This window comes from Rhinolophus hipposideros (genome assembly GCF_964194185.1).
Source record: "Rhinolophus hipposideros genome assembly, chromosome: 18".
Taxonomy (NCBI): Eukaryota; Metazoa; Chordata; class Mammalia; order Chiroptera; family Rhinolophidae; genus Rhinolophus; species Rhinolophus hipposideros.
In genome coordinates, this window is record NC_138064.1 from 46,910,948 (window position 1) to 46,926,871 (window position 15,924).

Here is a 15,924-nt window from a genome sequence, read left to right on the forward strand (position 1 = left end):
TTAGTGGCCTCACCATTTCTAAAGAATGAGCCATTTCTAAAGAATGAAATGAGCCAGACTGTAAAGAGTTGAAGAGTGAAAGGGGTTGACATTGACACATCCTTCCCTCCGCTCACTACGCCTGTCTGTCCCATTAGATGCTTATTTAAGGACAGTCAGTTACGGATCCTATTCCGTTTTCCAATCAATTTCAGCCACCAATGGGATAACGCCTCCAGATTCGTGCCTTGCACGCCATAGGCGATCGAAGTAACTGATGATACAGGGGCTTCTACAGTCTCTCTAATGGGTATTATTTGGGGCCGACCGCTCAGCGCCATGCCCAGGTCCACAAGCGCTTGGCGGAGTGTCATTGCCATCATGGCCACCAGGTGGTGTCCGCTTTCTCCTCTGGGACCAGGTCACGACCCCGGAAGCACATCCTCCGCCCAGTGCCCTGCAGAGATGGCGGCGGCGGCGGCCCGAGCCGTGCTGGTGCCCGCAGCGCGTCGGCGACTCTGGGGCTTCACCGAGAGGTGCCTGGTCGGAGGCGCTGCGGGACGGGTGAGCTTCCTTCCACGTGCCTGGGTGCGGCCTGTCCCACTGGTCCCCGCCCGGAGAACTGGAGTCACGGGCGCCCGGCTCAGCCTCTGGCGTCGGCCCCACGCATCCCACGGGCAGGTCGGGCCGGGGCTCCTCCACCGGGACCCGCGGGCGCTGGCTTTGGACACGTGCTGCGCGTGCGCCGCCGCCGCCGTGCGCGGAGCGCCCGGTCCCCGCCTCGGCCGCAGTGACTGAGGGTCGTCCTAGGGAGGGCGGGTGATCACGGAAAACACAGTGGTTGCAAACTGCAGAGATTAAAAAGTGAAGTGGTTGCTGTTTTTGCCTAAGACGGGACTTCCTCATCCTCGCTGGGCTCGCTGGGATACCCGGGTGGCTAAAGGAAAATGTGTCTGTGTGTGCGTTTTTCTCATGGGAGCCTCTGGTTTCTCCAGCGTATGTGGGGCTTTTATGTATAAAGGAAAAGTTTCAATATTGCGGACAGGTAAGTAGTACATAGTAAACAAGGCAGCCAGAGTGTCCATTGAGCAGCTACACTTTTTCCTATCTTCTCTTTTTCTGCCTTTCCCCAAACGTTTTGCTTTTCTCAAGCACTGAAAATCTCAATCTCATTTCTGCGTTGTATTTTAATATTTTTAATATTAAATTTATTATTTTAATATTTTTAATATTAAATTTATTATTTTAATATTTTTCTCTCGCTTTCTTGGCCCTCCTCCTCCGTGTGTTCCTCCTGTGATGACTATTAAACATTTCTAGGAGAGGTATTGAAACAAAAGTCGTTTCTCTCTGAACAATGATACTACCTGCTCCTTTTCCCCAAGGGAAGGGCATGCTTGTGGGCGTGTTTCTCAGGAGAGTGGTTGGTTAAGGCAGGAAGGTTCTTAGGAGGGGCACAGGGTGGACTCCAGTGGCACAGGAGTTAGGGAGCAAAGAGTACTTTATACACAGTCTCTTTGAGAAAGGGTTGGTCTTTTAATCAACATTGACTATCAGCACAATGATGTGTTTTGCTTCCCCCCTCCACCCCCAACCAGTCCTCGTATCTTGGAGGGAACAGATTGAGAAGTACACAAGCTGCTACCCAAGTTGTTCTGAATGTTCCTGAAACACGAGTAACTCGTCTGGAGAACGGACTGAGAGTGGCCTCTGAAGATTCTGGGCTGTCAACGTGCACAGTGAGTGATTCAGGCAACCACTGTTTGAGTGACTCCTCATGAGAAGAGACCACATTGCTAGTTTTCATCTAAGCTTTTTACTTGCCTGGTGGTGGAAAAATAGTGGCAATTATTTTGCCTTGACAGGTGACTTTCACTTGTGACTCTTCCAACGATGCTGGATGCATGTAGCATGTTTAAATGTCTGCATCTGATTCTTGTAGCCTATAATTATGTTATTTATTGTTAGTACTGTCAATAGTAATGAAAGAGGTACATTTCCTGGGCTACTCTGTGCCAGCTGTTTTTACATATATTGTCTTATTTGATCTTTGAAACAGTTCTTTGTAGTACTAGGTATCATCACATCCGTGTCACAGTTGAGGAACAAGTTCAGAGAAGTTAAATGGTTTTGGCCAAAGTTACGCAGCTAATGCATGACAGAGCCAGGATTTCAACCTAGATTTTCTGGCAACCTCTGATGTTCTTTATACTGTAGTTGTTAATGGCTGTAGTACAAGTTGGACTAAGAATCTGCGTCCTCAGTGAAGCTGGTAATTAGATTATTCATAGCATCCAGCAGGGCCTGGTGACCAAAATTTTTAAATCTCATAGTTCATAGGAATATGCTGTCAATATACTCAAGTCAAGAAAACTTGAGTGTTAAGACGAGAAAGCATTTGTCAGAAAAAGGAAGGCCTGCCCCTCTCCCCACTGGTATTCTCCCAAAAGAAAGAAAATGATGCTTTACTTGTTCCTTGGTTGTATTAAGGTTGGGCTCTGGATTGATGCTGGAAGTCGATATGAAAATGAGAAGAATAATGGAACAGCTCATTTTCTGGAGCATATGGCTTTCAAGGCAAGTTATAAGACCTATTTTATAAAAAGGCATTTTTTAAAAAGACAGTAAGTATAAAAACTCATGCTAAGGCAAAGAGAACTACTTCAATATATCGCATGTTTCATTTTTATTATTTTTCAAATCTTTTTTTGTCAGAATAATATCTGAAATAATTACTGATAATTGCTCTGCACGGTTGAAACAAGGATTTTCTCTTGTGATCTTGGGGTCATCCGAAAGTATACCATGATTTCTGAAGCCTGATTTATCAAATTTGGTCTTTTCATGAACCTGACAAAGACTTACATCCTCATACTCATTGTCTGAAGTGTTTAGAACAGATGAGGGATAAAGGAAGGTATCATAATTTTTTTCCTCTTTTATTTCAGGGCACCAAAAAGAGATCCCAGTTAGATCTGGAACTTGAGATTGAAAACATGGGTGCTCACCTCAATGCTTACACCTCCAGAGAGCAAACTGTGTATTATGCCAAAGCGTTCTCTAAAGATTTGCCAAGAGGTATTGTTATTTGTACTGCAGATACATACTTTTCACAAGAGTTAAGAAATAATTTAGTACTGTTTTTATTATGTCTGTTATGAAAGGGTGACCCCCAGAATGTGAAAAAAAGTGAACCAGATTCTGGGTGAGGGGGCACATTTTTATTTTGTTTCTCCCAATATGACAATGATATCAAATATTTTTAGGCTATAAGACTTGTGCAAATCAGGCCCTAATGCTCTATTCAAAAATAATACTTCCTCCAAAGCCATGCCTGTGTAGTGAAACACTTGTTTGTATTTATTTGTTACTGCCTACTGTTTTTAATCCCCCCTCACTTTACCCTGTTATCTGAATTTTTTATTTTTATAAACCTGAATAGGTTTTATATCTACTGACTGCTGGGCTTTGTTTTTTGAACAAAACTTGCTTCTTTGTTGTATTTGCACATCCTAGTTCCTCATCCTGAATTGCTCTTCTTTCTTAACTTCCACTAATTTGTTTTTTTAATTCAAACTAAAAACAAAAACAAAATAGTTCACTCCTTTCTCCCACCCCCTGCCTCTGACAACCACCAATCTGCTCTCTGTATGAGCTTGGGTTGTTTCTTGGGGGTAGGGTGGGAGGGTTCCACATATAAGAGAGATTACGTGGTATTTGTTTCTCTCTGTCTCATTTCACTTAGAGAGATTACATGGTATTTGTTTCTCTCTGTCTCATCTCACTTAGCATAATACCCTGTAGGTCCATCGATGTTGTTGCAAATGGCAAGATTTCATTTTTTTTTGTGGCTGAATAATATTCCATTGAATACGTATGCCACAATTCATTCATTCATTCATCAATTGACACTTAGGTTGTTTCCATATCTGGGCTATTGTAAATAATGTGGCAATGAACATGGGGGTGCATACATATTTTTGAGTTAGTGTTTTTGTTTTCATTGGATAAATACCCAGAAGTAGAATTGCTGGGTCATATGATAGTTCTATTTTTAATATTTTGGAGAACCTCCATACTGTTTTTCATAGTGGCTGCACCAATTTACATTCCCACCAACAGTGCACGAGGATTCTCTTCATATTCTCACCAACACTCATTACTTCTTGTCTTTTTGATAGTCATTCTAACAGGTGTGAGGTGATTTCTCATTGTGATTTTGATTTGCATTTCCCTGATGATTAGTGATGCTGAGCACCTTTTCATGTACCTGTTGGCCATCTGTCTGTCTTTGGAAAAATGTGTATTCAGATCTTCTGTCCAGTTTTTAATTAGATTGTTTTTCTGCTATTGAGTTGTATGATTTCTTTATATATTTTGGATATTAACTCATTATTAGATATGATTTGCAAATATTTTCTCTGATTCACTGGTTGCCTCTTGTTGATGATTTCCTTTGTTGTGCAGAAGCGTTTTGGCACAACAGAAGCGTTGCTTTTGGCATCAGATTCAAAAAAACCATCGCCAAGACCTATGTGAAGGAGCTTATTTACTGCCTGTGTTTTCTTCTAGGAGTTTTATGGTTTCAGGTCTTAGGTTTAAGTATTCAATCCATGTTGAGTTGCTTTTTGTGTGTAGTGTAAGGTAGACTCTCCTTTCTCCATTGTATATTCCTGGCTCCTTTGTCTTAGATTAATTGACCATATAAGTGTGGGTTTATTTTGGGCCTTCTGTTCTGTTCTATTGATCTGTGGTCTGTTTTTATGCCAATACCAAACTGTTAATTACTATAGCTTTGTAATATAGTTTGAAATCAGGAAGCTTGGTGCCTTCAACTTTTTTCTTCTTTCTCAAGATTGCTTTGGCTAGTCAGGTCTTTTGTGGTTTCATACAAATTTTAGGATTAATTGTTATATTTCTGTAAAAAATTGCTATTGAAATTTTGATTGGGATTGAATTGAATCTGATATTGCTGTTTGCGTAGTATGGGCATTTTAACTATTCTTCCAATCCATGAGCATAGAATATCTTTCCATTTATTTGTATCTTCTTCAGTTTTCTTACATCGTTGCCTTACAGTTTTCAGTGTGCAGGTCTTTTAGTTTCTTAGTTAAATTTATTCCTAGGTATTTAATTCTTTTTGCTGCAACTGCAAATAGGATTATTTTCTTAATTTCTCTTTCCAATAGTTCATTATTTGTGTATAGAAATGCAACAGATTTTTGAGTATTGATTTTGTATCTTGCAACTTTACTGAATTTATTAGTTCTAACAGTTTTTTGATGGAAGTTTTAAGATTTTCTATAAAAAGTATATCATCTCTAAATAGTGACAGTTTTACTATTCCTTTATAATTTGGATGCCTTTTATTTCTTGCTCTGGCTAGGAGCATTTTTTTTGTTTTTTTTTGATCACTGGTTTGCTACAAAAACTTTTTGGCCATCAGATGCAAAATAAGCAGATTTTCACTTACAAGATTATTAATTATTTTTACAACAAAATAGATTTTATTTTTGTAGAAATAAAATAATTATTCTGACAGCATGGCAGTTTGTTGTAGTTATGTTTGTGGAGTGTTTTTAATTTCTTAAAGGAAAGCTATTACACAACACATTTTCCCTATGGTACAATTAATTTAAAAATTTAGCAGTTTTAAGTGCTAACCAGTGAAATTATTAATCTTTAAGATCCTGGTATAGTTGTAGTTAATTACTTTGGAATTTTGGATCCCTAATAGGCTTTCATTAATAATGTTTGAATGAGACTTTACACAAGTACTTTTGTATATATTACATTTTGTGTATATATTATCTTACTTGATCTGCATAGTAAGCATGTATTTGAAGTTAGTGAAGGAAGGAGGTGTCTCCACTTTGCAGTTGTGGAAATTGAGGTCCAGACTCTGACTTGCCCAGGATTGTATAGCTAGTAAGTGGCTTACTGTATCTTCTCACTCAGATTCATGGTGCCAGGTTGCTTTGTCAAAATAACAGCACAATAAGCAAAAAACTACCACATGTAAATGAAGTGAAATTTTCATAAAATAAAAATTTCATGGTAGTCGAACTTCTGTATTAAAATCAATAAAAATGACAACAGTGGAGGGTGTGTTGGTTTGAATTCACAAACCATTGGTAAGGTTTTTGATGATTTCCTGAGAAACAGTTTTTGCCCCAAGACTAGTTAGGGACTAAGAACAAAGGGCCAGGCCAGGCTACTTGAAAGGGTTGTCATTTTAACCTGTCCCTCTATTTTTTTTACACAGAGAACTGCAGGGCAAGCAAAACTGGACTAAAGAAAGGGAGAGGTTGGAAGACTTTTTTTTTCCCTCCTCCTGGCTTCTGGCTGGGAAGGAGTGGAAAAGCAGGGGGTTTTTTAAGGAAGTCAGAGTGGAAGTGCTCTTGAAGCAGCTCCGCTCTGGGGGGTGTTTGTTTTTGTTCCCTCAGTTGGGTGAAGCCTCCTGTATAATTAGATGTTCATAGACTAGTGGTTTCCAAAGTTTTATGATCACCCATCCTTATTAGTAAGAGACTTGATCATATATTCTCAATATAGGTGTATTTGTCAATTAAATAAATACATGTACCAGTATACTAACTTATATATAAATATACACTAAAAAGAAATAAGATTTTGATTAAATCATGAATGTTAGGAATTATGGGCTCCCCGCTTTGGCAAGGCCCACACTAAACTACCAATCCCGTATAAACGAGGGTCTGCACACAGGACTACGTGACCTCCTATCTGTCTTTGGGGTCTTCTTCACTCATCTTGGCAATCTGGACAGATGGATTTTATTTGGTTTTACAGATAATTTTTTCCCTTTGGTCATGATCTCAGCCCCAGCTTACTCGAGCAATATTTTTTGTCATTTTGGGCAGTCTACAGAGGTAATTAATTACAGGAGGTCCTCGGTATTTGAACATAATTGGATCTGAGACAAGGTCTCTTAGAGTGAACTTAAAACAACAAAAGTTTACAGTGGAGTTAAAAATGACACTAAAGATTATAACTTTGTTTTGTATTTACTACAATTTAGATTGTGATTGCAACTATGTAAAAACTCTGATAAAATTGCTTAATAGCGTGATATCCTTCAATTCATTTTGGCTTTTTGCAAATTAGGGTCATTTTTATGTAAATATTTGAGGGTTTCATCGGTTTTTCCCAAGGGCCATTTTTAATCCTTTGATAGTCACATGTATCTCTTGGGGTGCCTGTCCTTTTCTTCAGAGGTTAACTGCTCCAGCTCTTTTAGATCATTTATCAGTGACTTTGGTAATGCCAAGAAGTTAGCCAACAGTTGAGTAGATGGGTGGGAATAGACATGGGGATTAAGGTAAGTGGGAAAGGGTATTTGTGAGGACACTAGTTCTGGAAGTGGTTCACTGGGGGCATATTTTAGATTAGGATGATTCTTGGCTTCTTTTTGTACCAGCCTCATTGCTGTGGGAATTGGGTAGTAAATAGTTGGGCGATATGGACTCTGCATTCCTAGATGTTCTGATGGATATGGATAATTTTCTCCTTTGTAATTTTCATACAACAATTTACACATATGCAGATTTCTGACATTTTTGAAGTGGTTGGAGGTAGTCATTAAGTGTTGTGAGACCTGGCAGATTTAGGAATTTTTCCACGCTCTTCTATGTCACAGGGCTTGTATTTTATAATTTTAATATTGTCCCTTTAGGTACATCGAATATATGGAAACATTTGTTTCTTCCCAGTTTAATCATTTAGTCAGTCAGTATTGAGTGATGGTCAGTATCGTGGTTTCCGATGCTAGCTTACTAGCTTTTCATAGTGAAAATTAAGATTCTTAGTGTTTCCTACGTTTTCTTTTGAATTAGCTGTAGAAATTCTTGCTGATATAATACAAAACAGCACATTGGGAGAAGCAGAGATTGAACGTGAACGAGGAGTAATCCTTAGAGAGATGCAGGAAGTTGAAACCAATTTACAAGAAGTTGTTTTTGATTATCTTCATGCCACAGCTTATCAAAATACTGCACTTGGACGGACAATTTTGGGACCAACTGAAAATATCAAGTAGGTGTAATTCTCAGATTTTTTTTTTTTTTTTTAGAAAAATTTGAGTTGTGAAAATTAACATTCAAAAAGTGTGTTTCAAAAAGTAATTCACCACCCCCATAATCTGAATGAAACTGTATTCTAGTTTCACTTTAGCCCCGCCTAACTCCCAGGTGTCTGGGCACCTAACTACTTCTGGAATAAACGAATGATGGTATCGTTTTTCTTGATATAAAAAAGTTGAATTCATTGATACTTCTTGCCAATACCCCCTTTCTGACTGCGTTTAACTTAGCATACCTTTAAGTGCCTAATTTCAGGCACATTAAGTGAAGATCTTAAGTGCTTTTTAACTTCCTTTTCATGTTGCTTTTCCTACCCCGTTTACAGATCCATAAATCGTAAGGACTTAGTGGATTATATAACCACACATTATAAGGGGCCACGGATAGTCCTTGCTGCTGCTGGAGGTGAGTTGCTTTAAATTTCTGTAACTGTTTTGAACAGTTATTAATGATGTGCTTATCAGTTTGATCTGTTGGGAGATGTGCTAAGAGTATTTACAGAGCAAATTGTTTAATATGTTGTGTAAGGGGAACCAGACTTGCCCTCCATCTTCTTTTTAGTAGAGTTTTTTAATAGAAAAACATATGGGCCTGTAATACACAAGTAGATACACAGAATGGAATTCACGTGTAAGAGAAGGATACGTGAGTCAACTGGGAGACAGTGACACCTGGAAGTTAGTGTTCTATAGTTTGGGAGTCTTGAGATTTGTAAGTTATTTCTTAAGAACCAACTTCATCTTTGGTCAGGCATGGAATGGGTATGTTATGTTGTTCTTCCTTTCATTTGTTTGTTCATTCAGTAGATCTGATTATTGAGAAGGTGAAGTACAGAGGGAGCCATGAGAAGGTGTAATGGGAACCCAGACATGCAGGGGCATCAGGGCAGGGCTTCTCTGGGGACATGGTGAAGCCAGTGAAGGAAAGAAAATTCACATTAGATTCTGCTAGGCTTCCTGGCAGTCTGAATTTAGGCAAACAGTACATTTGATTGGTTTCCAGTTTTGTTTTGTCTTTCTGGCAAAGTGAAGATAGATGGAGTGTAAATCTTTTGTGTTAATTTTTCTCCCTTTAGAAATGACAACAAATTAAAATTCTAGTTGCTCTGGATAGACTTCTGAGCTAATTAGTTGGGAATAATGGAGAAGGTGAAAATGAGGGTTAAATATCTTCAACATGTTTTTCATTGTGGCTCTCAGCTAAATCGTGTTACCTTTGTATGGCAGGCAGTGCACTCGGAAATTCTCTTGGGAAACGGGAAGACTGTCGGTTAGATGGGACCTCAGCAACCAAGCTATCTGGGGTGTCTCTGCCCTTGTTGGTGGCATATGTACACAGAGGGTTTTATTGTGGCTCCCGAGTTCATTTCGACATTGCTAAATTTGGGATATCTTATAGTTAATGGCCTGTTCTAGATTAATTAGCATTTTGTCTTACTGATACATAAACGATGATACGCCTTAAAACAGTGGCATCTTACAAATCAATGAAATAAGTCAGACCTAGCTTCCCTTATTAAAAAAAATATTGGCGCCCCTGAGTTGTAGATCGAGTTAAGTAGAGGTGGTGTTGGAGCAGAAGCTCAGGATCTAGAACGTCCAGCCAGGAGGGCTGTAGGTGCAGGTGACGTGCACACGCAGGCTGTTTTACTCGGCGTGTCACCCTTGGACCGCCAGGCTCTTCCTGGTGTCATCACCGTCTGGATTGATACCCAAGGTGGCCCTGATACATGAGGCTTCTGAAAATGTACAAGCATACACTGTCTTGTTTTGTACCACAGATGTTTTGGAAAACATGGCTGTAAATTGTGCTTTTACGTACTATTGAATGTTTCATTTTCTCATGGCAGTATTTTTTAAAGCACTTGCGCATGCCTAAGTTTGTTTTTTGTATTTGTGTTTAAGAATCCTTCATGGGTTGAATCTGTTTGGTTCCTGAGGCTGGAGAGTAAAGGATATAGAATCTTAAGTAATTCTCAAGTTTTGGGTGGCAAGTAGTGTGTGTTTGGAAAGCTGTGGACTTATTGTGAAATTTAGATGAAATTATTGTTCTTGAATTGATAGCAGGTCTCAGAGAATAAAGCACATCTGCATATCCAGCTTTCTTTAGGTGTTAGAGCTCATATTTATATTTTTTACTTTAAAAACTTGTTGAAAAATGACTTTGTTTTTCCTAGTTTGCATTTGAGGACTTCTAATGACTTTAACATGATTTTGTATGGAATGTGGTATTTTCAAGCTCTTATTATCCTTGGCTGTGAATCCACTGGTATGTTGATGGAAACAGTTGATTGCTGGACAGAATGAGAAAGCCATGCAGTCCCAAGCCTTGTACCACCCCCGGGGCAAAGTGCTGAACGAGCTTATTACTCTTCAACGAGCGAGTAGTTCGTGTGGAACCTGTATCACGTTACACCACCTTGAGCTTACTGTAATCCGAAGTACTGGCAGTTGTCTGCTTCAGGTTGTACTGCTACTAGATACATGAAATATTTTCCTTTATTTAGGAGTTTCCCATGATGAACTGCTCGAGTTAGCCAAGTTTCATTTTGGCGATTCTTTGTCCACACACAAAGGAGAAATGCCAGCTCTGCCTCCCTGCAAATTCACAGGAAGTGAGGTAGGCGACTCCTGAGCCTCCCTAACCCTCTGAGTTGCTTGTGTTTTACCTATGAATGAGTGTACAAAATGCACATATTTCTAATGAGCAAAATGGAAGAAACCAAAGGCTTAAACTGAAACAAAGGGAAGAGGCTGGACTCATTTGCTTATATTCCTTCCTATTCCATGTTATTTAACCAGCTATTTTCCCTCAGGAAGCAAGGTTTTAAGGGCAATGTTATAATTTGGTCTTTTCGTGCTTTTCTTTGGCACTATGCCCATTTATATACTATCAGGCATAAAAGTAATCTTTTATTTTAAAAACACCCTAAGTTTTGACTTTCATGTCCAGTGTACTGTGGGCTAAGTTCTTCTGCCCACAGTACCTTTTGGGGGTGGCTGTTAAGAACCAGCACTTGCAGGAGATCTGCTGCTTGTCATTAGAGCTTTAAACCTCAGGAACGATGCTCAAAGTAGTATCTGGAAAGAGGCCTGTGTTGGCAGTTGCACAGAACTATGGCATTGGCAGTACAAAAATAAGCTTATTGTGTGAACATGAGCTTAAATTTAGATAGAAAAATTCAGGTGAACGAACACAAAAGGTTGGTGTCTACTAGTGAAATAAGGCAGTCCTCTGACCAAGTCACCACCGTGTGGTGGCGATGTCTGCACTATTTCAGTTGGAGATCTTCTGTTGAAAGTCTTTCCCTTGATTAGACTATACAATGTAATGAGGCCAAACTGTAGAAAACAAGAGTCATGGTGAGCATTTTAACTTTGCCATTAATGGGACTGGTGAGTTTGTTTCTTTCTGTTAAGCATGTTATGTAGTGGTAATCTTAACGAGAGTTTTTTTTTATCTTAACTAGATTCGAGTGAGGGATGACAAGATGCCTTTGGCACACCTTGCCATAGCTGTTGAGGCTGTTGGGTGGGCACATCCAGATACAATCTGTCTCATGGTTGCAAACACACTGATTGGCAACTGGGATCGCTCTTTTGGAGGAGGAATGGTAAGTGATTTTAAAAGTGGTTTTCCATAATAATGACAAGATAGAACTCCGTACTATGAATTTTGAGTTTTAAAATATAAATTGGGGGTCAGCCCGGTGGCTCAGGCGGTTAGAGCTCCATGCTCCTAGCTCCGAAGGTTGCCGGTTCGACTCCCACAAGGGATGGTGGGCTGCACCCCCTGCAACTAGCAATGGCAACTGAACCTGGAGCTGAGCTGTGCCCTCCACAACTAAGACTAAAAAGACAACAACTTGAAGCTGAATGGCTCCCTCCACAACTAAGATTGAAAGGACAACAACTTGACTTGGAAAAATGTCCTGGAAGTACACACTGTTCTCCAATTAAAAAAAAAGTCCTGTGGGGGAAAAAAAAAAAATATATATATATATATATATATATGTATATATATGTATATATATATATATATATATATGTATGTATATATAAAAATTGATCCTAGATTACATCTTGGGCCAGAAATACTTATTTTTTTCCTTTGCCATAAAGTTTGTAAGTGGCATAATGGGCAAAATTTGAATAAGGATAGAATTTGTTAATATCAAAGTTAATATCCTAGTTTTAGTAATTACACTGAGGTTAATTTCCTTGTCTTTTAGAAGTGCACACTAAAAAGTATTTAGGGGTAAAATGCATCACATCAGCAATATACTGTCAAATAGTTGAAAACATACATTAAAGAGAGTGATAAAGCAATTGTTATATTGGTGATATAACAATTGTCAGGGGATTTGGGTAATGGGAATTTTTTTTTACTGTTTTTGTAACTTCTGTAACTCTGAAATTACTTCAAATTACAAAGTATATATTTGTATTCAAAGATTTCAACAAAATACATTTCATATTAGGTTTCACACGCAATATAATTTCAAATCTTTAAGCATACATAGCCAAGATCCCTACAGATTGGGTTAATAACAGTAATGTTATTATTTTTCTAAGTGGGTGCAACTACTAAATTACAGGGATTCATTGCATTTATATTAATTTCTCTGGAGATGCATTGGGCTGGTAAGAAATGTCTAATTCTTAGTCTCATTGAATTTTAACTTTATTACTGAGACATTGATAGATAAAACTGAGAACCTTAGCCTCTTAGGGCATTCACTATTTGCAACGTAACATTTTTCTTTCTGGTAATTTGGACATGCATACCTACAGTTCTCATGGACAGTTTTTTTTTCCTTACAGAATTTATCTAGCAAGTTGGCCCAGCTCGCCTGTCATGGCAACCTCTGTCATAGTTTCCAATCTTTCAACACTTCCTACACAGACACAGGATTATGGGGCATCTATATGGTTTGTGAACCAGCCACTATTGCAGACATGCTACATGTTGTTCAAAAAGAATGGTGAGAAAATAATTTAAATCTTGCCTAGAATTTACATTTTAGGCTAGTTTTCTCTTTCTACTGTTAATGGTGATTTTTTTTGATGGTGATGTTATTAGCACTTAAGGAAATGAACAAGACACAATAACAGCATTTTTTTAAAGATCACAGACGTTTCTTCTAAGTCTTATGTGAAGCTGAACTGATTCATACTACAGAAAAAATATTAAGACGATTGCTTTAGAAAGGAGATCCTAAAAGTGTAAAATGTTTAAATGCCAACTGGAAGTTTGGAAAGTCTCTCTAAAAGTTAATCTGGCTTGGAAAGGCAGTGTTATGAAAATGAATCTGCCATTGCTAAAAAAATGTAGTGTTTTGTCGTTTAGTACCTTGAGACAGAGGCAGAAGGGGCCACAGCTTTTTGGAAAAGTTTCCTTTGCCATTCTTAAATGGCTTACATATCTCTAAATCTAGCTGACTGGGGTGTAATTATTAATTTAATTATTAGGTTTTAGTTAACTGATTTTTTTTGAGCAACCAATGACCCACGGACCTATCCTCTAGCGTATCAGATCCTGAAAGATGGGGATTCGCGAAGTCTCAGAACGATTGTAGCATTTCTCAGAACGTGGTCAGCCTATTTTTATACTGTAGTGAATCTCTGCTAATCATATCATTTTTCAGAAATTAACAATACCAGGAAACTAATCAGTAATAGTTTAGCTTTTGCTTAGCTGTTAGGATCACTGGTAACTTCAGGTATTTACAAGTTGAAATCATAATCACTTATACATTTTGGAGCAATATGTAGAATATGACATATCTTTCTTGAGGTCATTAACTTAAAACGCATGTTCCAACTACTTGATATGATTTTTTCCCCAATGGTTTTTAGGGTACGACTCTGTACAAGTGTCACTGAAAGTGAAGTTGCACGAGCCAAAAATCTTCTGAAAACAAACATGTTGTTGCAACTCGATGGTAAGAATAAAGACTAAGTTCTATTTTCATGTGGTTGATCTATATATATCCCAATACTTAGTTTTCCTTTCTCTTTAAACAGGTTCCACTCCAATTTGTGAAGATATTGGTAGGCAAATGCTGTGCTATAATAGAAGAATTCCCATCCCTGAGCTGGAAGCAAGGGTTGATGTAAGTAGTTATGTACTGTTGGGTCTTGTGTAAAAAAATTCTTGTTACAAAAGCTGAAATAAATCCTGCTTTAAGTCTAAAAAATTTCCAGGTATAGAATTTGTCTTTTCTACAAAAAACTCTTCTCTATTTCAGGCTGTAAATGCTGAGACAGTTCGAGAAGTGTGTACCAAATATATATATGATAAGAGTCCAGCTATCGCTGCTGTTGGTAAGCCCGGCTCCTTTTTCCTGCACAGAAAGTTGGCTAAGTACTTTCCTTCCAGTCACTTGTAATTGTCTTTTAATCCTTAGGTCCCATTGAGCAACTACCAGATTTTAACCAGATTCGCCGTAACATGTGCTGGCTTCGTGACTAAAATGCGCCTGATCAAAATATTTTGAACATATATATTTATAAAATTAACAGAGACTGGCAAGTTTTAAGCTGTCGATTTCTGAAGAAAATAAAAATGAACATTTACACTTGGAAATTTGAAATACTTTGTCAAACTTTCAAGGGATAAGACCACCACAGTGAATGGTAATCTCTGAGAAATGATGCTGGAACAGCATACTTTCAAATTGTCACCATAAGGATCATTTTAAGAATAAAAATTTGTATAGTATTTTCAGTTTTATTATAAAAATGTACACACAACGAAGATTGTCATAAGTCATTTCCTGGCTCTGCTTGCATTCAGTACTTGCTCTTGAGCAGCTTTCTTTGCTTTTACCATCTCAACAAGTTCCTAGAAGGGAGAAAAGTATAATTTAAACTAAGAAGTTGTCAGAATTGGCAGACATTTCTAGTGTTTGTTGTAAATATGTAAAACATTCAAATTGGATAAATCTATAAATAAAGACACTACTGAACAGGTTGATTTTACCAACTGCCAGAGCTAGAAAGTTTCTAAGATTGGTCACTTCTTTCTAATGTCTGCTGTGGCCCCCTGACTACTGTGGCTTTGAAATAAGCACAAATCCATTAAACTCGACAAATTCTACAACCTTGTATCGTTTCATGCAGTCCTTCTTTGTCCTGCCAGGCACTGCTTCTGCTATTTTTTCCCATCTTTCAGGTGTATTAGCTGGGTACGTTTTCAAAGCTTGTTCCAAAAGCTTCTGTTCTTCTGTTGTCCAAGGGGTGAAATCTGTACATGGCCCTGTAAGAAAAATTTGTATTTGAAAATCCTAATTGATAGAAAATGTCTTGGAAAATGTCTTGTCCTTTCTATTCATGAGCCATTAAATACACTTCATGAGTCAGTTATGAAGGAAGCCTGGGCGGTCTGGGTCATGATGTACAGTTTGAAACCCACTGGTCTAAACAATCAAATTAGCTAGAACACCCAAAGATAATCCTCAGCAGTTTTTAACTTTTTATTTTGAAATAGTTTTTCCTTGAAAAACAAGGACGTCTTACATAATTATAGTGTATTTTTCAAAATCAGGAAATTAACCTTGATAAAGTACTATTATCAAGGTCTGTAGTCTACAGACCTTATTCAAATTTCAGTTTTCCCAATATCCTTTAGCACTAATTTGTAAAGTCTGGGAAACAAAACAAACACGACCCCTCCCCTACTCGCATCTGAAAGGGAAGATTCTTGGTGGTAAGCTAACCTCTGAGTGTCCTGAAAGTGCTTGCTTTACATCTTCCAGTCTGCTAAACACTATTTCCCCATCATTCTGAACACATAGACCCTAGGTCTCGTAAGTCTTCACGTAGAAACAGCCAGCGAGCAT

At 38.2% G+C, this 15,924-nt stretch overlaps 2 protein-coding genes across 5 annotated transcripts in view; one reads left to right on the forward strand and one right to left on the reverse strand.

The window, feature by feature from the left end:
- Positions 1-292: 292 nt before the first annotated feature.
- On the forward strand, positions 293-15,190 carry PMPCB (peptidase, mitochondrial processing subunit beta). Of its 3 annotated transcripts, none has more exons than XM_081079194.1 (13): positions 293-567; positions 1,578-1,718; positions 2,470-2,556; positions 2,928-3,057; positions 7,836-8,034; positions 8,407-8,486; positions 10,588-10,700; positions 11,551-11,694; positions 12,905-13,065; positions 13,940-14,025; positions 14,108-14,196; positions 14,332-14,407; positions 14,491-15,190. In XM_081079194.1, the coding sequence occupies exons 1-13, from the start codon at positions 319-321 to the stop codon at positions 14,553-14,555; spliced, it is 1,620 nt and encodes a 539-aa protein (XP_080935320.1). In that variant the 5' UTR covers positions 293-318; the 3' UTR covers positions 14,556-15,190. The 3 variants fall into 3 exon arrangements, with proteins under 3 accessions (XP_080935320.1, XP_080935321.1, XP_080935322.1); XM_081079195.1 differs by having other exon boundaries at positions 295-543; XM_081079196.1 differs by lacking the exon at positions 293-567 and adding an exon at positions 655-1,024.
- Positions 14,579-15,924, reverse strand: part of DNAJC2 (DnaJ heat shock protein family (Hsp40) member C2) — a 28,386-nt gene continuing 27,040 nt past the window's right edge. For both annotated transcript variants that reach the window (XM_081079192.1, XM_081079193.1), the window contains exons 16-17: positions 15,187-15,341; positions 14,579-14,927 (exon numbers count right to left, since the gene is read on the reverse strand). In XM_081079192.1, coding sequence (XP_080935318.1) covers positions 14,853-14,927; positions 15,187-15,341 — 230 coding nt within the window. In that variant the 3' untranslated portion in view covers positions 14,579-14,852. The remainder of the gene's footprint in view (positions 14,928-15,186; positions 15,342-15,924) is intronic.

Bases quoted from the DNA above. Each gene is read 5' to 3' on its own strand.
- PMPCB (XM_081079194.1), top strand. From the start codon at position 319: ATGCCCAGGTCCACAAGCGCTTGGCGGAGTGTCATTGCCATCATGGCC. The intron at 568-1,577 runs GTGCGGCCTGTC...ACCCCCAACCAG, and splicing joins GCTTCCTTCCACGTGCCTGG to TCCTCGTATCTTGGAGGGAA. The intron at 13,066-13,939 runs GTGAGAAAATAA...AATGGTTTTTAG, and splicing joins CATGTTGTTCAAAAAGAATG to GGTACGACTCTGTACAAGTG.